Source organism: Archocentrus centrarchus, chromosome 14 (genome assembly GCF_007364275.1).
Source record: "Archocentrus centrarchus isolate MPI-CPG fArcCen1 chromosome 14, fArcCen1, whole genome shotgun sequence".
Classification (NCBI taxonomy): domain Eukaryota; kingdom Metazoa; phylum Chordata; class Actinopteri; order Cichliformes; family Cichlidae; genus Archocentrus; species Archocentrus centrarchus.
Window position 1 is genome coordinate 20,876,127 of NC_044359.1, and position 26,280 is coordinate 20,902,406.

Below are 26,280 nucleotides of genomic sequence, written 5' to 3' on the forward strand. Positions count from 1 at the left end.
GTTTCAGGGCAGCACAAAGAAGCTCTGTTGTATCAGCAGCAACACAACGTGCAGGTTAACCTCAAATGGAACAAGCAAACTTTGGAGATATGCATTATGCACTCAGTGTTATCTACTGGCTTCTGTTAGCTTTAGTTAAGAACATTCCTGTCCCAGTGAATGTTTAACCACAATACAGTAATAATAATAATAATAATAATAAGTTGTTGCTGAAAGCTGCTGTTTGCTTTATTTTCTATCTGCATAAAAATGTTAAACAAAAAAAATCTGAAGCAATTACAGGTTTAAGGTTCTAAGTATGTCCATCAACATTGTGTTGATCATCAAAGTGTACATAAGGAAGCTAAAACCCATCAAGGGAGCACATTATATGTGAGAATGAAGGTTCTGACTACTCCTAGAACTAGTGGCCCATATGCTAGCTCATATGCAACTCCTAAATTGCATATGTACATATACACACAAAAAAAGTTTATTCTAAAAATGAACAGGGAAAGGTAGCTAACAGTAGGGTTTAACATCACACCTGTGATTAGACTACTCCAGGTCTGGAAGTACAAAAGCTTATCTGACTTTCTATTACCAGCTGAATGAAGGGGGTGTAAGAAGCTTGTGTTGTGTTGAGCCAAATCCCCAATGTAAATGTTTGCATGACTGCTCTGCAGGATTTTTCAATTTAAAAACCAATAACTTTGGGAACATGTTATGTGCTTTGTCCCTTAAGTAGGTTTGAGCAATTGACACAATACATTCAGTATGAGTTGTCACTCTCTCTGTCTCTTTTTTTTTTTTTTTTGGTTTCTCTTTGTTGCAAGACAGTAAAATATAAGTTACGCAGGCAAAGTTACATTTTCAGGGTTTGCTTGTATCTATGTACACTGGGAGCTACACTCAGTCGAACTGTACATCATCACAGACTCACAGAGGAGAGACACATTTCAGCAGCTCCTTTAGCAAAACCTTCACAAACCATAAACTTGAACCATCTCCTGTTACATCACTGGCGAACAGATGAGCCTATTTACAATATATTGCGACCTCGTGTCTGCTAAAACAACTCCATGTATCAAAAACTCCACCTCGGAGATTAGTATTCATGGCAAATCACAAAAGGAGAGAAAAAAAAAATCCCCCTTCACATTACAAAGTATTGAAATCATTACAAAACTAAAGGGAAAAAGACAAAGTGCACAGTATAAAATTCATCGTGCATGTGTGTCAGAATAAAGGGAACGAATGATACAGAGAGAAATGAGCAGAGAAAGCTGTATTTTGAGGCCTCCACAAATAAAAAGAAAAAGTTACATATTCTAAATCTTACCCCAAGTGGCCTGTGGCAAGAGTTGTATCACATTTGATAAACTCAGACTTATTTATTCCTCATCTTTTGAAAACTACAAGTTCGCCACAGTGTGCCCAAATCTTTGTGTCAGATGACTAGTCTGACACAAAATACAGTCCGACCACCTCAAACCTGTGATTCAAGCTCAGCAATGCTCTCCACAAGAATGGCATCACTGAAAGCGATGTCAACATCTTTTCGACATAGTTTAGGACAGTACAAAGATTATATGCCACATGGACACACAGCCGTGTCTGCAGACTGCTGAGAGTCTTTAAAGCAAGAGTGCCCAGCAGTACGGATGTTGGGTAAAACTACCTGACCATTTAGAGTTTAAAAAAAAAAAAAAAGGGCTTACAAGGGCACTGCAAATCTACATAAGCCATAAAAAAGCCATGCCACATTTACACCCTGTTAGGGCTATTCTGTCTTAAAGGGACATGCGCACAGTTTACAAACAGGGGAGGCAAACGGACCACTGAGAAAGCAGCAGGGTTGGGAAAGTCACTTTCAAAATGTCACCCGCTATTGATTTCTGATTGCCAATTTGAAACTGTAATAACACATTTATATGCACATTTCTGCCAGAATCCATTAAAATTCTGTCTGTAACCTTAGTGTTTGAAATGAATTTGCCTATTTTTCCTTTTAAATTATGTGATTTGATTTTTTTTTTGTTTTTTTTAACACCAGACTGAATTAGTTGCTTTTTTTTTTTTTTGAACAGTCAGATCACTCTAATGATTCTACAAGTAATCCATTGTTCCCAACCCTATAAAGCAGTGCGTGTGGCAGACCAGTCACATGCACACCACGGGAAATGTTCGGCTAGACACACGAGGACTAACCTTTAGCTCTCTGGCTGCTGGGTACTAAACATCACACAGAATAACAGGCAGAGCTGTGAGGGGAGGAGACTCACATGTCTAATGAAAGCACCGTTCAAGCAGTGAAGTTGCATGTTAGCGCAGAGGTGGCCTCCCCCCCATACACACACACACTTTAGGGCTGACATTTGATTGACCAGCTTTAGCCTTCCTCTATGCTGAAATAATTAGTCTGTGAACAATCAACAGTGAGCAATATATGACCTGCTATTATTTTTTTCCACAACTGAGAGATTTTCTCTCTTTTTTTTTTTTTTTCCTACATGATACGTATAATGTACTGCGCAAAATGGATATGCGCACATACTGGAAGCATAAATGTTGCTGAGGACATGCAAGTTGTTGAGTATACAGCAGAGCAAAAAGCGATGTTTCCCAACGTCAAAAGTCTTCTTCGCCTTCTCGAAACATCATCCGTCGCTCAGATTTGAATCTTCAAGCGCGTGACTCTTTCTTCGAGTGTGGCTTATTTCCCAGCAGGGCATCTATCTCAGTAACGGTTTGAGGGGTCATTTGAGATAAAATCTGAAAGAAGGGAAAGACGGCATCTGTTTTAAAATGATCTACATATTTATTTTTTATGTCAGTTGCTACTTTTCCTGGCACATAAAAGAAGCTTATCTGATGTGCAATTTAAAAAAAAAAGAAAAGAAAAGAAAAATTTACCCGGAGGGCACCCAGGTTCTCAAGTAGCTGGTCTGCATTGGAAACCCCCAGAAGTACTGAGCTGACTCCCTCACTGCGCAGACACCAGGCTGTAAAAAGAGCAAACCAGTAAAACTTAACTGCTGCAGTGATATCAGTTTTTAAGCAAAGTAAAGTAGCTGATTTTTTTTACATTTCTTTTAAAAATGTCAACAGATTCAAACAGGGGTTTGAATCCATTTGAAAGGCATAAAGACAGTGATCCCAAAGACAGTGTAGTTTTTCCAAACCACGCATAAATAAAGTAACAAGATCACAGATTAGGTGTAGTCTTTAATATAGGAAACATTAATTTACTCCACTAAGCTCAGGTCTGTTGGTTACAGCGAGCAATCAGTCAAAGCATTTTCTACCTGCATGTGTACAATGAGATTAAACATTCTAAATCACTCATTTAAGATGTGAAAATCATGCAAATATGAATCAGTTCAGTCTTAATGCTAAAATAAGCAAAGCTACGTCTCTGTATGACTGCACTGAAAAATCAGGCTGTTTGCTTGGGTCATACCGATGGCTAACTGTGCAGCAGTGCAGCCCAGTCTGTCTGCCAGTAGATGGAGCTCCTTGATTTTAGCGAGCTGCCTCCGACCCTCCTCACTGTTCACTCGTTCCTTCAGCCACTGGTATCCCTTCATCAACATGGAGAAAATCACTGATGCAGTACTGATTCATGCTGTATGCCGACAGCTAAAGAATAATACTGAGGTTGATTCTAAGTGAGAAGAACTCAGAGGATCAAACTGACCTTCATTGCTGCTCTGGAGCACTCTGGTACACCATCACTGTACTTGCCTGTGATTAATCCACAAGCGAGCGGAGACCAGGTCATCGCTCCCACACCTGAATAAGCGAGGAGAGCGTGAATGAAACCAGATGAACCCTTTAATTAAAAAAGAAGCGATAAAGGGAGCTTTGGGATTTTGGATGTCTGACCTATCTTGTGGTAGAGTTCAGGAAGCTGCACTTCTACTTTGTCCCTCTGGAAATAGTGATACTCTGCCTGCTCACACACAGGTGGTATCAGGTTGAACTGGCGTGCCACTGAGTATGCCTCCTGGTGCCAGAGAGAGGGAAACACAATGCCGTGGTTAGCAATCAGCATTATCTGTAAAAAGCTGATGCTGGTAAATTTGTGAAGAGTAAGACTTTCAGAATGAGAGCTCAGCACCATGATTTCCATTGCGCTCCAGCGTGAGGTTCCCCAGTACATAGCCATACCCTGGTTTATTACAAAGGTCATGGCCCGCACAATCTCTGCAAATCACAGTATATAATATCTTACTTAAACTACATTCACTTGGCAACTGTAAAGCAACTGATTGTGGCTTATTTCCACACTTAAAACATACTGCTATACAAAATCCCTGCATATTTATGCTAGAATCATTATTTCAGACATCTCAAACTGACCTTCCATCGGACTGTTGACGTCATTTCTGTTGGCAAAAACTATGTCCACATAATCTAGCTGGAGTCTTGATAAGGATCCTCTTAAACCTGTGATAAACAGAAGTCAACTATTAGATGAAGAGTCATAATTTTTAGGCACAGCAATGTTTTGAGCCACCAGATTGCATCAGAGAGGGTAATGACAGCGTCAATAACTTTGCATTTACTTGGTCATAAACAAAAGTATCAGGCTACATTATATTGACCTTAAACTCAGGCTTAATGAAGCGTGAGGGAAGGGCCAAAGTTATGGTGACATGAGTGTGTGTATCAAATTTCATGGAGTTCCATCCAGAAAATCCATAAATATTAACATCATGGGATTACCTAATCTTAAGCCACTGAAGCGAGTCCATCCAAAAGTTTATCATATATATTTCAGTTTACATGGCATCGAAATAGCATTCAGCTATTCCCAAGATATTAACGATTATGCTCAGCACAGTGAGCTGGTGGAGGGTAAAGCGAATAATTCTTTAGAGTGATTGTGCTTTAAGTTCGATTTTCTGCTTCTCAAATGTTCTGGGCCAGCGTCTAACCTTGGGTAAGTCAGCAGTTGGACTCAGAGGTTGTTTTTCTGAGCAAAGTGAAAATACTGCATAGAGTTGAAATCTGAGCGTTGTCCCTGCATGCGGCACAAGCCTTAAGAGCTGCACGTAGTTCACTCATTATGCACTGGCCTCAAATCAAAAGCTTCATGACAATGACATGAAAAAAGCTCATTCAAGTCCTAGGTAAATGGTCACCCCGCAGCCATGCTGCTCACAAAAGGAACAAAGACCACCATACACAAACCCCTTAGCTTTTTTAGGATTATTTTTGGGACCGGGGACTGATGAAACAGAGGGAAAACAACAATCAAGACATGTTCCTTCACCTGACCCCTGTATTTTCTTTGACCCACACAAATCTGATGACAGTCCTCTGAAACACCTCATCTGCCTCTGCACTCGACTTAAAGGGATTCGTCTTCAAAGTGAACACACCTCATATCCCAGTAGTGTCAGTCCACTAACATCACAGTTATAGCAGAAACGTACGCTTGTTATTTATTTTTTTTTTATTTAAAATGGAAATGTATTTGATTTTATTGCTTGCTGATGACTGTTACTGTGCATACTACTGTGATGTCTAACATGGAGTTGACTGAGTGAGTCAAACAGCACTCGCACTAAAAGGTAAAGGGTCCATCAAATGAGTGATAACAACCACATCATTAGTGGCTGAAGTAATGCACTCTGGAAAACATGCTATATCAAATAAAGATGCAGTACAACCCAATAAAAGTTTATAGTATAGTTTTCAATTATAGTAGTTAATATACAATAAGCCCAAAGCTAATTGCATTAGTGCCACAAACTGCAGTTCCTCTAATGGCCACTTGAGGCTGGCTCCCAAAGCGAGTCTATCCTCCTAGACTCCCATGTTAAAATGCCCAACTTTAGGGCAAAAACATGTTTACAGTCTGTTATAAAAATTGTTTTGGCCTCTATAGATAATTCTTCCCTTTTTTGCATTTAAATGAGGGGTGAATTTTTATATAACTTAAAGTTATGCATTATTAAGGCAGTGACAGCTAGATGCTGAGTTGGACATCTCAGTTGTGTTTGTGATGATTTTGTGGTCCAGAAGAAATGATCCACTTTCTATTTTAAACTGTCAGTTTAAAGACAAGCTGTAAGAATGCTTTTGAGATTGGAACCACATTTGTTAACTTGGACCAAAATAACCACTTATTTGGTTTACAATTCTTTACAAATCTTGGGGATAAATACTTTGCTGTAAATCGAGGATTGGACTATACCTTCAATAATGTGCTTTCTGGAGAGTCCTCTCTCTGTCTCTGCCCTGTGGAGTTATGAAAATACACATTATTGATTCTCACTTAAAATGATGAAAGCAAAGATTTTGGGTTTAAGAAATGTAAAGTATCTAGTCTTTTAATGGTACACTTACTGGCCTCCCCAGTAGATTTTTGTTGTAATGACAAAACTTGAACGCCTGGCAAGGACAAAGTTATGAGTATAAGCACACTTTTAATTGTAACATAAAATTTAGATGAGGCAATCAGCCCATTCTACATCTAATAGTATGGATAGTGCTGCTGACAGTCTTTCTTTCTTGTGCCTGTAAAAATTAAAATATATTTGGACCAATATGTGCCTCTTTGGTAGCTGGGTGAGTCAGCCACCAGCCTTGATCAGGGAGTTTAACATTTTTATCCTTTTTTTAGTCTCTCTGAGGATAAAGCTCTGCATTTTTTTTCCAAGTATGATTTTCCCTTGAGAGAATTTAATGGTGTGCTGCTACCAAAAAGTAATGAAAACATGCAGTAATGCAGTGCATTTCAGGAAGGGATTATTAGGGATTATTTAAAGTAAATCTGCAATCTAGTCGAGTTAAAAAGCTTTGTATGCCTGTGAGTCACTTACGAAGAATGAGTAATCTCACCTCCATCCTTTCTTCTTGATAATGTTCCCTAGAGTAATTTCCGCCCTGTGGAGAAACACATCGCTAAACTTTATTTATATGTAACCTTTAACAACAGAGTTTACAAAGACATACAGATAAGCAAAAGGCAGAAAACTCAGAAGGAAGACCCAAAGGGGAAGCGAAACATCAAGGCCAAACTAAACAAGATAAATGTAAAGAAGAAGATCGGAAGACGATAGACAATAAAAGATGACATCACACAAAAGCATCACACAAAAGCAAGTCTAACAAGTTTTACTTTTTAAATTGCCTAGAAAGAAATCAAATGATTAAAAAGAACACTTTATGAGAATAAAAGTTTTAACTGAAGTCTGACCTTCCAGAGGCGTACACCTCCGCTGTGTCAAACAGGTTCACTCCGTTCTCATAAGCTATGGTCATCAGGTTCTCTGCCATCTGAGAGAGCACAAAAACTGAGACTGAGAGAAGCAGACGATGGATAAATTCCAATTACCCAGAGGTCGTTCATGAAGGACGCTTTTCAGGGAGGATAGTGCAGTAGATATACAGACAATGTCTCACCAAGCTACAGTAGTCTTAAGGTGTGTGAGACATTTCTGTAATCGTAAACACTGAGATTTATTTACAATATGCAGACTGTGTTACACAAAAGCCAAATGAACGAAGGTGTGCGAGAATCGATTTCTCATATAAACAGAGAGAGCACTCACTTCATCAGAGATCTGCGATCCAAATGTCACCCAGGTGCCTGAACAAGGAGAGAGAGACAGACAGATTGTCATTTTGTTTAAAGGTTTGAAGCCGACGTGAATATTTCCCTGCCTTCAATCCAGCTCACCTAACCCGAGACAGGAAACACGTAGGCCTGATTTTCCCAGGTTCCTATAGAAAAAAAAAATTAAAAAATCAGGAGGTTAGATGAGAAATGTCTGCATATACATATAATGTGTGGGCAGCTGGAATATGCACATACAATCTATGATCACAGTAAAATGAGTGTGAGAGATGAGCAATCTTCAGTACTGAGAGACTTTGGTTAAGCAGTGATGGGACTAAGTACGGCATCCTTTTGAAGTACTTGTATCTGTAACTAGAGTTAAAAAAAATAGCAGCTGTAATATTGTACTGTAATATTGTACTGTAATGTTGTAGCAATCATAACTTACTATTAGCATACGTTTAGTCTTATTTGTTTCTACCCAAGCCTCCAAGTCACCTGAAGTAGTTTTAGTTTTTAAACAAACACATCTGCTTACAACTACATTATAGCAATATAAACTAGTTATTAACGTTTATAATGTTACTTTACTGGGCACGCTCAGATTGAAGGCAAACATCAGCTTAATATGATGATGTTGTTGATTAGATCATTGCACTGTGGCAGTGCGTCCGTTGTGTTCACATTTTAACTTATATGTGAAGTAATAGTATGAGAGTAATAGTAATAGTAGTCCTTCTGTGTGGACATCATCAACATTCAAATGGCAAAAAATGAAAACAGAATGAGTTAAACCAAAAAAAAGTCACATGTAGCACAAACCTGGTGTTATGCATAAAGAAAATGTACGACACAAAATAAAAAGCTCACATGAATGTAATTTATTTCCGTCGTAGTCTCGGATACTTCACTCCTTTACTGCAGCTGCTAAGTGAAAGTCTTTCTTGCCTGTGGTAAAATGACTTCCTCTGTCTAATTATTTCTGAACAATTGACCTTTCATCCCTCATATGTTAGCAGTTCAGTGTATTACAGTGGGCCAGTGAGACAGCTGGAGGGGACGGAGCTCGGCACAGTTAAGAGTCCCGGCAAAAGCTTCTTTGGTCTGTACGATAAATGACCCAAAATGCTCCGTGAGCTAAAGAGGAGTCCATTAACTGACATGCCACATCTGATTATTCAGACAGCTGAATTTTGAAGGGCAGGCGGGCAGAAGCAGAGAGCTGCATTTCTGACCACAGGAGCATGTACAGCTGAAAATGATGTGGGCTTCATGCTCGCTCTCCTGTGCGCTCTCCCCCATTCTAATTAGCCGGGGAGCCAGCTGGAGAGCCAGCAGAGCTGCAGTGCAACTCGCTACGCGCCGTCTTTTCGTCTCCAGCGCCTCTCCCCTCTTGGCCTGTCTGCCTGCGTCCACCACAAATAGCCAAATGCACAAAGACAGACTGTCAGAGCATTTAGACTCAGTCGAACAAGTCCTGCTTTTATTTTCCTGGTCTATTTTTAATGTCCAACCTCATGCTATTTTTAGATTCCTGCATATGTAAGCATTTGTTTCCCACTGCGTGTGTGTGTGTGTGTGTGTATGTGTGTGCGTATGGAGAGAGGGAAGGGGGGGCATCAGTCTTCATGTGAGCGCTCTATGTAGGTGTGAAACATATTGTTTGTGTCATTACGTTAAACTGTTAAAATAGCGCACAGGTGGAAGGTCAGGAAAGCTATTTAAAGGGAAAATGTGCCTGTGGGGTTTGTATGTAGCGGATTCCTTGTATGGTAAGCTGGCTTTTCTTCGTGGTTCGTCAACCAATGACAGCTCTGCCCGTTCTCTCACGCTGACAGCCACTTTGAACGCTGGGAGTAAATTTAAATGAGGCACATGGGAAAAACACATTTGAGAGACTAGGTCAGGGGTGGGCAAACTTTTTGACTCGTGGGCCACAGAGGGTTCTAAAATTTGACAGAAGGGCCGGACCAGGAGCAGATGGATGGAGTGTTTTAGTAATTCACCTCATAAGAGAAAGAATAACATGGGATATGTAGAAAACGTGCTTTAATTTTAATAGAAAATTAACAAAAGCAATACAACAAAATATCTCTTCCAAGTCCCACAGTATTTCTTTATTGAAATGACTCTTAAAACACTGAAAATTCCATTAACAAAATACAGTTTAAAAAAAAAAAATACTTACAGTTACCATTTTGAAGCATTTAAAGTTTTGATATCCTTCAGGATATTATCATCACTCTCCTCCTCAACATTTCAAAAATGGTTGGACATGCAGATCGAAACAGTGACAACATGCCAGTATGTGGCCATGTTAAATATATCTGGTGTGCATTGTTTATATTGAGAAGGCAGTGCACCTGCACACCACTTATGAGCACACCTTAACAGAAATGACATGTAACACGTAAATGCATGTTTAAGAGCAGAGAAACTTACTTTTGATTTCAGTGGGAACAGTGTTGTTGGTGTCCCTTTTTAACAAGCGCATCAAAGTCTGGAGTCAGTTTTGTTGTGGCGATTCTCAGGATGGATCTGAGGTGTTGGTCAGTCAAATTGGATCTGTGGCTGGCTTTGTTGAAGTTCATGACGCTGAACGTCTGTTCACACACATAGGTCGAGCCGAACAACGCCAGAATCTTCTGTGCCGTCCTCCGGAGGTTTGGAAACACCGCTTCATTAAGTGACGCATAAAAGTCATTCAGTTTAAGAGAGTTGAACTTCTCTTTCAAGACAGCATCAGCCTGAAGGTCTATCAGTTCCAGCTGCATCTCTTCTGGTGCTGTTTCGGGGTCTTGTGACAGGGGACAGGCCACCAACTGAAGTGACTTGTTAATTTTCTCAAAATCAACAAAGCGACGGCAGAATTCTTTGTGGAGCGCATCCAGTGTCTCGCTGTATTTCTTAACTTTTGCGCCAGCCTCCTCTTTCAGTGTAGCTAGTGTGGGGAAATGAGTGAATGACTCATTTAGGATTTGCTTGGAAAATAAAGCCAGTTTGGCTTTGAAGGCTTTCACGCTTGTGTACAGCTCATGCACAAACCGATCCTTCCCCTGTATGTTCACGTTCAGCTCATTCATGTGTGAAAATATATCCACAGCAAACGCAAAGTCACAAAGCCAGTTCTTGTTGCTCAGCTCAGGAAATTCGTCGGCCTTCCCCAGTAGCTCCAAAAATGCACCGATCTCCTCTTTGAGGTCCCACACTCGTTGAAGCACTTTTCCCAAGCTTAACCAGCGGACACGGGAGTGATAAAGTAGGGCATGGTGCTCTGCATCAGTTTCCTCCAAGAACGCGATGAACTGACGGTGCTGAAGTCCCCTTGCACGTATAAAGTTGACAAGTTTTACGATAGGATTCACAACATGATTCAGCTGTAATACAGATTTACATAGAGATTCCTGGTGGATGATGCAGTGAAGGAAAATAACATCCTGGTCAGGATTTTCTTCTTTCACTTTATCCTGGATTCTTCTCAGCAGGCCAACATTTTTCCCTGTTAAATTTGGAGATCCATCTGTGGTGACGTTGATAAGTTTACTCCAAGACAGCTTCGTATTTTCAATGACAGCAGACACCCGGCTATACAAGTCCTCCCCCCGTGGTTTTCCTTTCAGAGCCTCCATTGTCAAAAAAATCCTCTGTTATTTGAAAAGTATTGTTAATTCCTCGGATAAAAATGAGGAGCTGAGCAGTGTCATTTACATCGTTGCTTTCATCCAGAGCTAATGAATAAAACGTGAATGACTCCGCCGTTTTTTTTAAGTTGCTAGTTAGCTCTTCGTCTATCAGTTCCACACGGCGAGTCACTGTCTTGCGTGATAGACTGATTTTTTCAAACTTGTCTTTGGCCTCTGGACACAAGACACCTGCTGCCTCCACCATACATTCCTTTAAAAACTCCCCGTCAGACAGAGGCTTGCTGGCCTTTGCTAATTTGAATGATAGCATAAAACTGGCCTTGGTACTTGACTCTTGGATGGCACTTTGACGATGAAAAATACGTTGTTGAGCTTGTAAATTAGCTATCAACCTCTGAGCAGTAGCTTCCCGTTCTTTCTCTGACTGCTTGCTAGCATAGTTAGCATGTTTTGTGGTAAAGTGACGGCTGATGTTAAACTCTTTAAAAACCGCCACAGTCTCTTTGCATATCAGGCATACAGCAGTAGATCTGTGTTCGGTAAAAAAATATTTAGTTGTCCACTCCTTATTAAACACTCGACATTCTCTGTCCACTTTTCTTTTTTAGCTCCGCTCATCATTGCAGAAGTGTTGAGCTGTCAAAGAGGGAAAACGCTGAATAATGATGCGTTCATGCGGTGTCGGAATGATCGTAAAAATCACTTTCCTACTGGGAAAAACAACTCGGCAAGACGGGTCTTCCGACACCACTTGAATGCAGCGTAAGAGCGCACCTCAACAAAGGTCAGTGTGTCAGAGTATCCCATCTAGCGATAAACGCCACAATTGCAGGGAGAGTAAAACATTAACAAGGTTTACCATTATAATTGATTCAAATTCGGGGGGCCGGATTAAAAAGCTTAACGGGCCGCATACGGCCCCCGGGCCGTAGTTTGCCCACCCCTGGACTAGGTTATTTCAAATCAGCTATCTGAATATTTTCCCATTTGTTTTGTTCTCTTTTGTTGGCATTTTTTGTGGCATCCATCAAATCAGTTCTTTTTTTTTTTTTTTTTTTTTTTTGCCTCAACTTAATTTGGAGGAGAATAAAAGGGATTTTTTTTTGTCTAACAATATTTGACAAGGTGGGGCCAATAACAGCATCCCAAAAATATTCCCTACAGTTTTAATCAGCTTCTAAAGCAAAGCTTGAAACTGATTCAAAATTGCTTTTAAGGTAGGTACTGTATCTACTGTTTATACCTCTCAAAGAGCAGAGTCCCAACTTTTTTTTTTTTCATTACCTTCTTTAAAATAAAAAAAAAATCTTTAGAGAACTTTGAGAAAATGCATTATAAATATGTATGACAGCTTTGAGCTGTGAATTAAGGACAATAAAAATCTGTTTACCAGCTTAGTCACCCACCTTCTGTCCATACTTTCCTTTTCAAATTGTACCAGGATGACAAACAGAAGGGTTACGCGTGAGAAAAAACATGTCACCAAAACATGAGTCAGGCTTCAGAGGCGAGTGTCAAGCATCCAGTGGCATACAGCTGTTACACAAATGTTTTTTTTTTTTTTTTTTGTTGAATGTTCTTCTGCTTTTTAAAGATGAGTGCACGAAGCTGACAGACTCGAGTTTGGTTAACGCTCCGCATGAACACATCATGACAGGGAGCAAATTTGAAACCGGTGTGTATTATTGGGTGAATTCCACGATTGCCGCGCCACATAAAAATCCCATTTTTTTTTGTGGTTCCGAGCAATAGAAGATGTCACTGTTTCCATGTGTGACAACTGGCCGCCCCCTCCCTGCGCTCAACTCCGCTGCTCTCTGCAATGCTGCAGTCTGCTAAATTACTATCAGTGAGTCTGGAGAAACACATGCTCTCTCTTTCCTCTCACTGTCTCCCTATTGACGGTCATTCCCACCATCTCTCACACGCATGTACGCAGACGCCCAGTCTATATCTCATAGGGTGGATCTGAGGGATGCTGCGCAATAACGGAAAAGATCTATACTGTGCAAGTGTCAGCGGGGGGGGGGGTGTTCGATGCTTTCACGTGAATATTCACGCTTGATGGGAATTACATTGGAACACAGGCACAGTTCCACATGCATGAATGCTCTCATGAGCAGGGCACACAGATGCTTCTCTATGGCCTTCATAAGTAGGTCTTCCAGTGTTTTCTTGTCTATTTTTTCCCTTGCCATAAATCATGATCTCCAAACGAGGTGATTGTAGCGACTTGGCTGCACCGTCCATACATTTTTAATGGTGGAGAGAGAGCAGACACACAGGTGCTCCGTCATGGTTTAGTCAGCATTTTAACCTGTGCTGACACTCACAGTTAGTTTTCACCTGAGACAGGAGCAAGACACTATATACAGATGGTTAGGTGCTAATGTTGGACTTTTTTTCCCCCTGCAGTTGTCATAAAATGCCACACACATGCTGAGCAGGCTCTTCTCCAGAGGGAAGACCTAGATATTAATAACACTCACGTCAGTTTTATGTGTATGCTTAGACACACATTTTCTGAGCACAAAGTGTGGGAAGATGGTGGACTGTCTGTTCTCCTCCAGTAATGCTGCACACACTGGTTTTTTTTTTTGTCTTTAAAGGGTCAGTTCACCCAAATTACAGAGAACAGACTTTCTCAGCCACACAGCAGCAAGGCACAAAGCAGGAGTTATGATTTAAAAAAAAAACAAAAAACAAGACATCATTTTTGCATTGTTTGAACACCCAAAGTATGAGTTTCTGCTTGTGCCGATTTGAACCTAAAATTTCACAGCAGCTCTCTCAAAACCCTGACAAATAAAACCAAATTAGCCACATGGCCTGGCACTAATTTAAATTAGAAAATGATTTTTTTTTTTTTTTTTTTGCTAAACCCAGAGTGTACTAATTATTGATTTAGCTATTTTTAAAAGCATTAGCCTAAACAATGGGCCCTTCATGTAAATGTGATGTTTTTAATTCAGTTATATTAAAACAGTTAGAGAATCAGGTCTGTCCTAATTATAAAATACACATGCTGTGAGCGGAGTGAATAGGAAAAAAAAGGCACAAACACACACACACACACGCACGCACGCACGCACGCACGCACGCACGCACGCACACAATTTCAGCTGCTCTCCTCCAATTCTGCGCATCAGCTGCTGACACTTTATTAGTGGTCGTGACTCTCCTATTAACGAAAAATGCATGTAATGAACTGGCACAAGAAAGAGCTCATGCAGGCTGAATTTAAAACAATGCATTATTATTACTGTTTATTCATAGTGTGGGAGCACACATGGCTGTACGTCCATTTTAATGGCACAGATCGTGTTTTGAAGGGGACGCGAGTGTGAACTGTGACAAAAATGTTCAGTCATCCCAACATGTCATCAAATGTTAATGAAATTCATTCAGTGAAAAGGTCGCTGCACTCTGCTGCTATTTTATGTCCACTGACAGACGGATAAAGTTGAGTATTTGAATGATGTGGCTGCCCCATGAGCGACAGTGCAGTGAATTTAAAATGATTAAATACAGTCACGAACGTGTTTTTGAGTATCGTGCCATCTCTGGGTTTCCTTGCTGTTCTTGTTTCCCTGTGACTTAAAACATCTTAACTACTGTGCCTTAAGGAATTTTGCAGTGTATCACATATAGCAGGCAAATTAATGTTACCTAGATTTATTTAAATAAATGAATATATTAAAACATTAAGAAAATTGTTTAAAATGCAAGCAAGATATTAAAAAATCCTACAAATTGATATCATCTTATTAAATACTTTTTTTTTTTCACTTTTCCAGAGCATGTGGAGACTCTTGGTTCTTGTTCATTAGGCTGTGCTCTGCTCTTACATAATAACAACATGCAGCGATGATGCCTCTGCCAGAAGACAATATCAATCTTTGACTTTGATGAGACATCCTTAGTCCAATTACGTGATGTGGGTTTTCTGGCCGTGATTACGATGGCTCGCAGTTAAGAACAAGCCAGCTGATGGCTGCTGCCAAATGCAGTCAATTATTGACAACTGTTAGCTTCATCAAACAACACTGACCTACAGGTCACTTTACATTTTGAAGAGATTAAGTTGTCTGCTGCGTATACTTAATCAAGTCCCAACAAGCAGCTGCACACATAATAACAGTCTAGATGGTGTTCAGATGCATGATATATACAGTAATTATAACATTAAGCAACATCCAGGGTACTGTGGTAGTGGGTGGCAGATGAAAATAAGCAGCCAGCGTTTAGCGGTCAGTCACAGATCATGGTTTGGATATAAATTGGTTGAAATCAAGCAAGTGAACATCCAGTGCTACTTTGCCTAAATCTTCCTGGACCTTAAAGTGAGTCACTAATCTGCCCAGTCAACTGGAAGCACTCCTAAAAAAAAAAAATAATAATAATTAAATAATTAAATAAAAGTCCCAGAGCGACAGAGAGGAAAGCTGAAGGTCAAGTTTTGTTTGGTTTTTTTTTTGCAGCCTGCAGTCTTCTTGTTCTCCCTGCTAGACAAACCATTTGTTTCCTGTGGTCAATGATGACAACGATATGAGGTTGAATCACCTAACCGCCAATGAATCAGTATTTTGGATTTATTACAGTTTATATTGCCTTCAGTTTTACGTGTGTGAACAGCACGGGACGAAATTAACAAAGTGAAGCTGTGATGCTGCTGTGCCATCATAGCCCATAAAGTGGGGGGGGGGGGGGGGGGGGGGGGGGGGTAACAATCTGAATGTTAAGAAGAGGCACGCTGCAAGAGTAACACCACCGAGGGTAGGTCACTGTCTCACAGCTCTAAATGAGCACAAGATATGTGTTAAACTTGACAGGGCTGCTCATCGGCACCAAAGGCTCAGCCGTTACTTCTTCAGCTACTGAGATTTCCACCTTTGACTGTTCAGCTGCACTCTTCTAGACAACAGCACCTCTCTGCATGGCTGAATGCCAGAACACTTCAAATCCTCATGAAAATACATGAAGGCTTTGTTCTCCAGTTTAACACGCAACCAAGTATCAGGTATTATCATGAACACTGGGTTGTTTTTTTTGTGGTACATTTCTGGTGGACGTTTTTGTTTGTCATCTGCTTTAACTGTGTCGACAACAGGAAGCAGAATGTCCTAAATGTTTAAAAATGCAGTAACAGCTTGGAAATATTAGTTTGACAGCATAATCTGAACTCAGGGGACTTTTGTAGAGCTTAAGATTTGGTCTATAGCACAAGCACAATCACATGAGCAACACTGTGCCTGTCAGTTTAGATTGAGAGCAGTTATTTTGCACCAAAGCAATAGAGACCAACCGGTCTACCGAAAGTGACAGAGCTTGAAGCTCATTGATTAGCATGTTCTATATTACTTCTTTAATCCTTACAAACACTGAAGTGATTTCAGGTCATGGACGGAGCAGTCTTCATAAAAGAACTCCTCGTCCAAAGTCTTTGGATTAAGCTGCTGGCTGTAATGTTTATTGTGCTGATGTGTGAGTGGTATCAATCTTTGGTTCTCGCTCTTTGCAATCACAATGTTGCTAAAACTTTAACTTGAGCTCTTTAGATGCAGTTGAATGGCATTCTTGGGTCATCGTGCCTTCAACGCCTTCATATCTTTCCAGCTGTCCTGAAGTTATTTTAGAGCCATCGACCAATATTTTCTCACACTTGACCCTTTAACAAAACACTTAACGAGACTCTGTTTCACCATTTACTGCGTGTCAGGGTTGAATCTTTTATCTAAGTAAGGTTTCCCTACTCACATTCTGCATCTCTCATGCCTGCATTAAGATTAACAGACATCTGCCAAAGACACAATGTGCCCCGTGGCCATCTGTGAGAAACAGCAGCAGATAAATCTATGGTCTTTTCCAAAATTAATGTAAATCCAAATCCCATTTTTAAAACTCAAACTGAGATTTTTTTTTTCAAATGTTTTCAGAAATTCATGATGCTCAAATATACAATATTTGATTCTAATTAATGCAAATTTTAATTTGCATGGACAGCTTCATAAATGATGCTTTTAGATAAATCCCTATTGAAATATTTAGCTGCAATGATGACAAAAAATTTATTCCCATGTAGGGGAAGCTGCATCATTTTTGCCTGTGTCTGTATATCATTATCTTGTCATATCTTTTAATGTAATTGTACCAAATGAAACCATAAAATGGGACCATCTTAGCAGCTTGATGCTGGGGAAAATAGAGGGTTTAGTTACTTTAAAAATAGACATTTTGCTGAATGACAGAACTGACTGCTACAGTCACCTCACCATCAGCTTGATATATACCCTGTGGCTACACTGAACACATAGCATATTGCACACACACACACACACACACACACACACACACACACACACACACACACACACACACACACACACACACACACACACACACACACACACACACACACACCAGAGTGCTGCAGTGCACTGTAAAGGAGTAAAACGGGCAGCATTTGAAAGGAAAACAGTTGGAAGCTTAAACAAGATCAAAGAAAGAAGATAAAGAGAATCACAAAGAAAGACTTTGACCTTCTGTGACCTGCCTGTGAGTGATCAATACTTGGGTTAATGAGACAGACGGCCCAAAAACATGTAATCGACTGAAACAGCAACACTGACAACAGGAAAATGAAACCAACACCCAAGTGCCAAAAACTGCAGTTCCCCAAATGACCACTTGAGGCTGAGTAAGAGTAAGTCAATCCCCATGGACTCCTATGTTAAAAAATGCATTTAAACAGCATTACAGGGTATGTTTTCCACCTGATACCTTGGTCTCCTTAGCTAATTTTCACCTTCATGACAACTATATGGGGATATAAACTGGCATTTAAATTTTATTTATGCTTCAAGTTATCATTATTGAGCGGAAGCCGGGAAAAATGAGTCACCGATCATGGCCTCTTGACTATGTTTGTGGTATTTGTGCCCCCTGGAACATTCTTAATGCCGTTATCTGACAAACAACAGGGATTGCTGTGTGGTTAATGACACCAACAAGAAATCTGTGCTCAGGTGTTTTTGCTGAGTAATATTCTTTTATTCGATTTGTATGTTACTTAGCAATAATTACCAGATATCTGTTTCTTGTGCGATGCAATTATACAATCTCTGGATACACCTTTGTATTCCAGCCTCTCATCCAAATGTGATCACATCTGGGACTCCACAAACCAAGCGGATGACATCACAGCAGCTATGTCCCACTTTTATATATAGTGCATGGGTGGTGTGGAGTGTATGTTTCTTCCTGACCTCTGCATAATTGTACTAACGGTGTGAAATGCAGAATGCGTGGTCACCACACTGCCATAACCAGACTGCGGCCAGGTGGTGCAGCTTCGAGCACACTCAGATGAGGAAAGGACTGATAAGCGACAGCAGTGCTGGCTGATTAGAAAATAAGACAAAAACTAAAGGCAATGCCTGGGGTGTTGCCAATGGCAACTGGAAGTGGCCATATGCTGTATAGACTTATTGTGCTGCTGCACTCCCTATTAGTGACACTTTTCTAGAAGCAGCAGAACAACCGGAAAAATCCAGCCCAATCATAAAGTACTGTATGTGTGTGATTCTAAAGGGACAAAAATGGGAGTGGAAATATCCTAGTTTTCTGTGTGCCTTATTCCCTTTTTAAGCATCTTATTAAGTGGAAACTAAATTGACTGAAGAGAATGGCAGCAATTCAATCAACCTGATTACCAAGAAAACAGGTCGTTAAAACTCTCCTCCTAGTTATTGAATTTTACAGTCTAAATGAGGAAAACATATGGCACGGGCCCCGTGGAAGTCGACAGCACAATGTTAAAGTGCATGCTTTGTGTTTTTTGTGCATGCCTATATAAATATGAGCCCCCTTTGTGCAACGGGGTCTGCGTGAACAGCTTTCCTTGTGTAGCTGAAGCTCTAATCATCAAAGGTGAACCACAAGTGTGCCAGCAAACTAAAAGAGGAGAAACATACATTGCATTCTTTTCTTGTTGTTTATTTGGTCGGATTTCCTTCCTACATTATGACTCAGACCCGATGAGTGCAGTAGAGGTTTTCTGTGTATATGATAAGTCTCCTGCAACACTATTTTATGAAAATACATGTGCTTTAAAACATCCAAGAAAAGCTGGATGTCCTGGGGTGGTTTCAGGATAAGCTTTTATTGGAGGAAGGTGTTTTTTTTTATTATTATTAATCTGTTGAAATGAGAAAGAGACCAGCACAATGTCTGTGGCGAATGCTCCTATATGCATACTGGGTGTTATATTGTGATAGCATTAGGGCTATTTAGTATGAATTATATAAGCGTTTTTATATCCATCAGCACTTTTGGGAATAAATGTCATATTTTTATAATGTCAGAGAAGTCACTGCTCTCACTGAGATGTTTCTCATCTGGCTAATGGATTTGTAGACAGTCTGTACAGTCTGTTACTGGTGATGTGTTTGTGGGCAAGCTAACCTCGAATTCACCTCACATCTCGGCAAAGAGATTGACAGAAATAGGAATAATGAAGGCCGGGCAGGTAGAGCCTCATCTTGAGACGAGGCCCAGTCTCAGGGCCTGCAACCTTGTTTCTGGTGGAGGACTTTTGCCACTAATGCCACTAATCTGGAGGTCAAAAGGCCACAGTAATCAAAGTGAAATGAAACTTTCCAGCCATAAAGCTCCAGCTCCTCGTCTCCCCGCCAAGCTCATACTCACCTGTACTTCATATTGGTGTGGCGCCCAATAGCCTCCTTCATGTGGGCATGACCCTGAGGAGTTTGCCGGGACCCGGGACCCTCCCTGGTCTTGACAGAACCTTGAGACATGTAGTTGCCATTACTCCCTTGTCCACTACCTCCACCTCCACTTCCTCCTCCTCCACCTCCACCACCTCCACCTCCTCCACCACCCCCTCCTCCACTGCCACCACCTCCCCCTACTCCACCACTGCTCCCTCCAGGAGGTGGGGCAGTGCGAAGGCCACAAAGCCGGTCCTCACTGCGACGTTTGAGATTGTGCTCAGTGCATGCAAAAGACACCTGCATCCTGACAGCTGTTATCTGTCTCTCTTATTTTGACAGTCTGAGAAAAGGGGGGGGGGGGGGTTTATAGGGAGTCACACAAACAGCAATGTCTACAAACTGTCGGTGCTGCTTGACACTGTTTCCCGTTGTGCTGTTGTGGCAGCGCGGTGATGCTCCTACAAAGGGCTCAGACAGGGCAGGTCAAAGATTTTGGCTTAGAGTTGGAGGGAGCAGGCGAGAGTCCAGCCTTTAACATGACACACACAGAGTTACCGTCTGCTCAGTCTCCTGTCTGCTGATGCAAACCTGGCAAAAGGCTCTTGGAGTTTTCACACTCACACGATGCATCAGGGCTGCCCTCCAAAAATCATCAGGGAGCTTGTATGCTCGCAGCAGTCCTCAGACGATTTTGGGGATGTGGCAGTTCTTGGGAAGCCCCCAAATCTCAGTGCAATAGATGCTTCCCTCGAGAGTGGCCTCGTCCCACATACATGCACGGGTTCGTATGGCTTATGTAGGGTGATAAAGCACTTGCCAGCTTGCTGTTTTCTCTTCAGCTGAGGTTAGTTGAGTCTGTCTTGAGCTGAGGAGCTCCGGAACGTGCCGCAGCAATGACACAACCACAGCTACAGGCATCCTCACACCTCGCGTCGAAACAAGTCATATTTTTTTTTTTTTTTTGTGTGTGTGACAAGGTGGGTCAGCAAAAAAAAAAAAAAAAAAAAAAAAAAAAAAAAAAGCTGTCTCAATGGGTCGAATTTACATTGCTGAGGAGAAAGGTCCGATCGGGGTAAAGAGACTTGATATGATGCGAATTCACAGTCAAACCCCACCAATGGATCATCACCCAGCAGCTTCACGCAGCATCCGATTTGATGCAACAGCGAGGGAGAAAAAAGCAAAAAGCAGCAAATTCAGCAAGCACAGAGCCGGCTCATTTTACCTTCAGTGTGTGAAGTTGTTCACATACCGGCAGCAGCGGCAACTATGCAGGTTCTCCGTTATTCGAAAGGATCTAAGGGTGCGCGGATTTGAAAAAAATGCCGGCATACTGTCCCCAAAATCAGCTGCAGCAGACATTTCAAACGCTCGGTGCCGCCTCTCGGCTCTCCAGCATCATTTGGAGACCGCCTTTCCTCCCCCCCTATTTTTTCCACAGGCTTCAAAACGTTCACGACGCACAAGCAGTGTGGGGGTTTGGAAGATACTCTCTCCCTCTCTTTCCCTCTTTCTCTCTCTCTCTCTGCTTCCCCCTCTTTCGGGTGTGATCCACATTTTTCATCACACTGACGTGCACGTATTTGATAACAAATACACATAGTTCCATATGATGCAGAAATCTCGTCTCTCTACCACTCCCTCGTGCTTCCATGCAAAACACCGTTTTTCCACTTGATTTGCTATAAACGACCAGGATTATACTGAAACACACGCGTTATTATCTCTGAACAAACAGCGGATAGATGATTTCTAAGTCACAATACATCACATCATGGCATAGCATGGCAGGGCATATCAGATCAGCCTGCATCCCATCATATTGAAACGAAATAGATGTGTCGTTTGGTGGCCAAGCAATGATAATAGTCCCTTGCAGGTTGTGCTTACCATCTAAAGTGTGATGTCATATCCTTAGAGAGGACTGTCAATCCAAAAGGTTTCACTCGGTGTTTAGTGTTTGCCCTGATAAGTATGCTTTACACAGCAGGACAACGTGCAAAATACCTCACACGTGCAAACATACACGCACACACACACACGCACACACACACACACACACACACACACACACACAAACACACGCACACGCACACGCACACACACACACACACACACACACACACACACACACACACACACACACACACACACACACACACTCGTCTCACATCTAATGTTTTAAAGTGGTTCTGCAGTCCCACAGCAGATTGCAGGGCATTAACTGCCAGCAGAATGTGACTTTGAGTTGGCAATCAGCTCTTTTTAAAGAACTATTCAGTACAAGTTGGGACGGGGGAAGTTTCCAGCTGTAAACGCAGAGAGAAAATATGAATGCTGCCCATGGTGGCATTTCAAAAGAGGAGAAGATTTAACTACTTCCACTTCAACGTTAAAGCGCTTATTTTCCAGGAAGCGCATTATTTTGTAAACCCAAACTTTTGCATAATCATGTTGACTTCTTTATCTTTATCTCCCCGTGGGCTTATCCTTCCCTTTCACTCCAAGTAATGGCCACTGGCATCACCATATTGCACAGTAATGGCACTTACTCACTCTGTGCTCCACTTCAGAAGCTTATAGCACTAAAAACTCAGGGCATAACCAATATTTCTGAGCTTCATCTAACGTATTGGGTTGGCATGGACCAAAAATGAGCATGAGTCTGGTACATCTTTATTTTTTCTAGTAATGATAAGGTTGTGGGATCAAAGGATCAGAAAATGAGGGGATCCAGTAGATGGCTTTCTTTCTTATCAAGGTGGATTATACAAGAGCTTCTATAATTTGAAGAGGTAGAAGATTTATGCAACTCAGACACAGAATAAAAACTCATCACAAAGTGTGATGTTATAATCCTCTAAAATCTGCAAAATCTTCCTCCATTATAAAATGCTCACAGGTATATTCACTTAATGCTATTCACAGGGCACAGAAGGGAATGACCTGAACCTGCCTGTGACCCATTTGACTACATTTTTATTTAAAAACAGAACAATCTGAAGTAAGATTTGGTGAATAGATAAATAATGTGTAAATGGTTTTTAAGCAGGAAATCCAGATGAAGTGATAAAACGCATCTCCCACAGTGGTGCTTTTAGCTCACTTTATGTTGGTTTTGACATGCTTAAACTAAAATAGCACTAAAGAATGCTAAGAACTGTTTGTGCCTCAATGTGAAATTCACACGGCATCTAAAAAAAAGATGGCATTCAAAGTCTAATTTTCTGAACAAAGATCTTATTTTTCCTTGTGGCTCGTCAAAAAGTGGGCAGCTTTTAAATGTTTTTAGTTGAATTACTTTAATGTAATCCATCCAAATTTAAAAATTTAAGATTAGTTATTCTGCCCTCATAATCTGTTCTCCAGAATCTAAATTTCTCACATTTCAGAATTCGCTCTTCACTCTGGAACTCGGCGGATGCAGAGGCTGTTTGTTTCCTGCTAAACCCGTAAAATGAGGGAGAACGTCACGGTAGACACCAGCTTCTGCTGTGATTACAGGTAATCATTTTCTGTCAGGAGGGAGTCCAAATCTGATGCAAATTAACAGACACAGAGGCGGTGGAAACAGCTTCCACTGCGAGCTCTGAGGGGCAGTTCAAGTGATGGAAGCAGTTGTGCCAGAGGTGGTTGAATCAACTGAAACCTGCTCTGCTAAGTCATTCATTTGTTTCAGCCAGCAAAATGTATGCTGCCAGCAAAATGGACTATAAAGTAAGTCCTAGTGATGTGAAATTGCAAATGTCACCTGATTATACAAATGATACCCCCTGGCCTGCACATATTGTTCCTTTTCCTGGCTTTGAGTCATTGGTTACAGGGCTGGCTTGTCTTCACACCATGGTGACGCTGCCACCTAGAGGCAACTTTACTGGAGTCTGACAGTGTGAACATGCTTTGGATACATTGTATCAAATAAAATTACATGTGTATTGGAATCCAAACTCAATATATTAGCATAATAGTATTTTTCAACATATGTAACATCTTAGATGCCCAAAAAAGAAACAATAATGAAATATGCAGCAGCTCGCTCTGTATCCTCCCCTCCTTTTTTAGTCTCATTCAATTTACAAAAATGTATTTTTCCTGGATTTTTTTTTTTCGTAAATTGTTTGAAAAGTAGCCAGAACCACCTTTCGTTCATTTACACACTTCAAACACAGAGATGCAAGCGGTATAACAACCAACTGCCTGTCCCCTGCTGTATAATCATGCATCATTAACCTCAAACTTCTGCACCACTGATGCTGACCCCGTCAGGCTGTTTTTTGGAGGTTGAAATTAGACAATGGCTCACGTACAAGTCACATTAGTGTTCCTGAACAACCAGATGCTTCTGCAATCCAGCCACGTACACTCATCAGTCCTCTGCTTTGAAATCTCATCAAACGCCTGATGTTTCTTTCTAGGTCACCGATGAGAAAAGAAAAAATTAAAAAAAAAAGCAAATATATTTATTTTTTTATACTCATAAATGGTGTCTCCACTCCCTGCCTTTCAATTGCAGTCCTCTCCGAACACTCGATTACATCCATGCATTAGTAATATTTTAGAAAAATATTAACCATGTTATTTAAATGGATCATCCACGGGTGGCTGAGTGCTCGGGATGGTCTCTTATTATCTCTCTGAATCTCCAAACATTCAGTTTATCCTACAGTCTCGAAGCGAAACCCATGTTCTAATTTAGTCTGTAGTCATGGCAGCTTTATGTAGGCTATATATTCCATTTTTTATTTGCCTTGATTTTTTAATTGCATGAGTGCATCACTATGTTTCATTTTTGGGTGGCTTAATTCAGTGTAATAAGTCATATTTATGTTTTTTTTTTTTGTTTTTTTTCTGAGCCCTAACTGTGTCATGGTTCCCTGTTGTAGTATCGTCTCCTCTTACCTGTATGTCATTGCAGAGCGCTCAGCCTCGCACTCGGCCAGTGAGAGGCCACATTCTCTCAGGTACAGCTCCAGCCGGCGTCGCTCCACCAGCCTGTGGGCTGCCTCCAGGATCTGAGAAGCCAAGGCCTCCGACTCAGTCTTCTGGTCCGAGCTCTTGCTGCTCCGGGTCCCAGACTTGGCCACAATACTCCCCGAGGAGGTCGATGCCTTGGGCTTCTTACTGATGCCATAGAGGTCCTCCACGGAGTATTTCCCCCCTTTACCTCCTCCACTGGCACCACGGCTGGCAAACATTGTTATCGAGATTCAAGGGTGCGAGCTGATGAAATTGCTCTTCGATTCTGCTCTGTTCACTTATTGCCTGCTACATCTACTTCAGGCGAAAGCTGCTTCCAAGTTACAAACAAAATAACAAGGCAGAGCTATTTTGATAGAGTTTCATGTAGATTTGAAACATCCGGCCCGAGGATGTCAGACATCAAACTGCTAGAAAGAAGAACTTAAAGCACCAGTAAAATATCAACAAAAAAAAAAAGTCTTGATTTCTCCTTTGTGGAGTCTAATTCCAAAATAAAACAAAGCCAGTCCGACGTATCAGCAGCAACACCCAGTCACAAACAATGACTCCTGCTGATGTGAGGTGCTTCTTTGAGTAAAAATGGATAGGAAAAGCAATCAGTATCTTTCTCTCTTTATCTCTCAAAGGAAGGACAGTGGGGGATTTGTGTTGAAGCACCACCAGCTTACATTTGTTCAGATTAAGAGCATGCCCGGATGAAGTATCTGTTCTTCTGTGACTATAATCAGTGGTGGCCATGAGAGTTCAGCTTGCTGACCTTTTTTTCAGATGCAAAGCAATAATGAGTTTTTTTGTTACCTGCATGGATATAATTGATCAGTTGATCTGCAGCGGCACTGTCATCATGACCAGCACTCTTGCTGCCTTCGATCCCTTGGTTCATCAGACAAAGTGAGGGTGGCATCCTCTCAAAGCCTGGCACCAGCTTCAGGCCATTGCTGAGCGTTATATTGTCGGGGTCTGGGTTAATGTGCGAGCCAAAACCTCCCGCGACAGTTTTTCACACAAACCATAAAGGAGCGTGCAATGTGTGAAACTCTTTTTCACTGGAGGGGAGAGAAAAATCTCCAGCTACTGGTGCCCTGCTCATAAAAAAAAAAAAGGACAGGTCATCTTCTGTGCGCTAACATGAAATGAAACGGCCGAAAACACAAACTGAAGACAGACAGCGAGAGCGTGCAGTTTTAAAGAATGATGATGCAGATAGAGGGGATTAGTTCCACCTTCTAATCTCCTCCACGCATAGTTGTTAAGTCGCAGCTTAAAAGCCAATATTGGAAACAAAAATGAAATTTGGATAAAATGGGAAAATAATTAAGAGACGCGCTCGCACCGTGAAATAGCTGCAGGGTATTATTTAGATTCCCTG

The 26,280-nt window shown here is 41.2% G+C and overlaps 1 protein-coding gene across 2 annotated transcripts; it reads right to left on the reverse strand.

The window, feature by feature from the left end:
• Positions 1-199: 199 nt before the first annotated feature.
• LOC115791609 (voltage-gated potassium channel subunit beta-2) lies at positions 200-25,935 on the reverse strand. 2 transcript variants are annotated; one of them, XM_030745743.1, is made up of 14 exons: positions 24,831-25,935; positions 7,676-7,719; positions 7,548-7,585; positions 7,193-7,272; positions 6,835-6,879; positions 6,340-6,384; positions 6,188-6,231; positions 4,345-4,431; positions 4,103-4,188; positions 3,868-3,988; positions 3,680-3,774; positions 3,443-3,563; positions 2,896-2,984; positions 200-2,754 (listed from the first exon to the last, which is right to left on the reverse strand). In XM_030745743.1, exons 1-14 carry the CDS (start codon positions 25,124-25,126, stop codon positions 2,665-2,667), a joined length of 1,281 nt encoding a protein of 426 aa, XP_030601603.1. In that variant the 5' UTR covers positions 25,127-25,935; the 3' UTR covers positions 200-2,664. The 2 variants fall into 2 exon arrangements, with proteins under 2 accessions (XP_030601603.1, XP_030601602.1); XM_030745742.1 differs by lacking the exon at positions 24,831-25,935 and adding an exon at positions 19,906-20,780.
• Between the last annotated feature and the right edge of the window lie 345 nt (positions 25,936-26,280).

Excerpts from the sequence above, each read along its gene's own strand:
- LOC115791609 (XM_030745742.1), bottom strand. The coding sequence starts at position 20,234 with ATGCAGGTGTCTTTTGCATGCACTGAGCACAATCTCAAACGTCGCAGT. Across the intron at positions 6,880-7,192 it reads GAGGTGTACGCCTCTGGAAG|GGCGGAAATTACTCTAGGGA; the intron begins GTCAGACTTCAG and ends GTTTCTCCACAG. Across the intron at positions 6,385-6,834 it reads ATCAAGAAGAAAGGATGGAG|GCGTTCAAGTTTTGTCATTA; the intron begins GTGAGATTACTC and ends TGTCCTTGCCAG.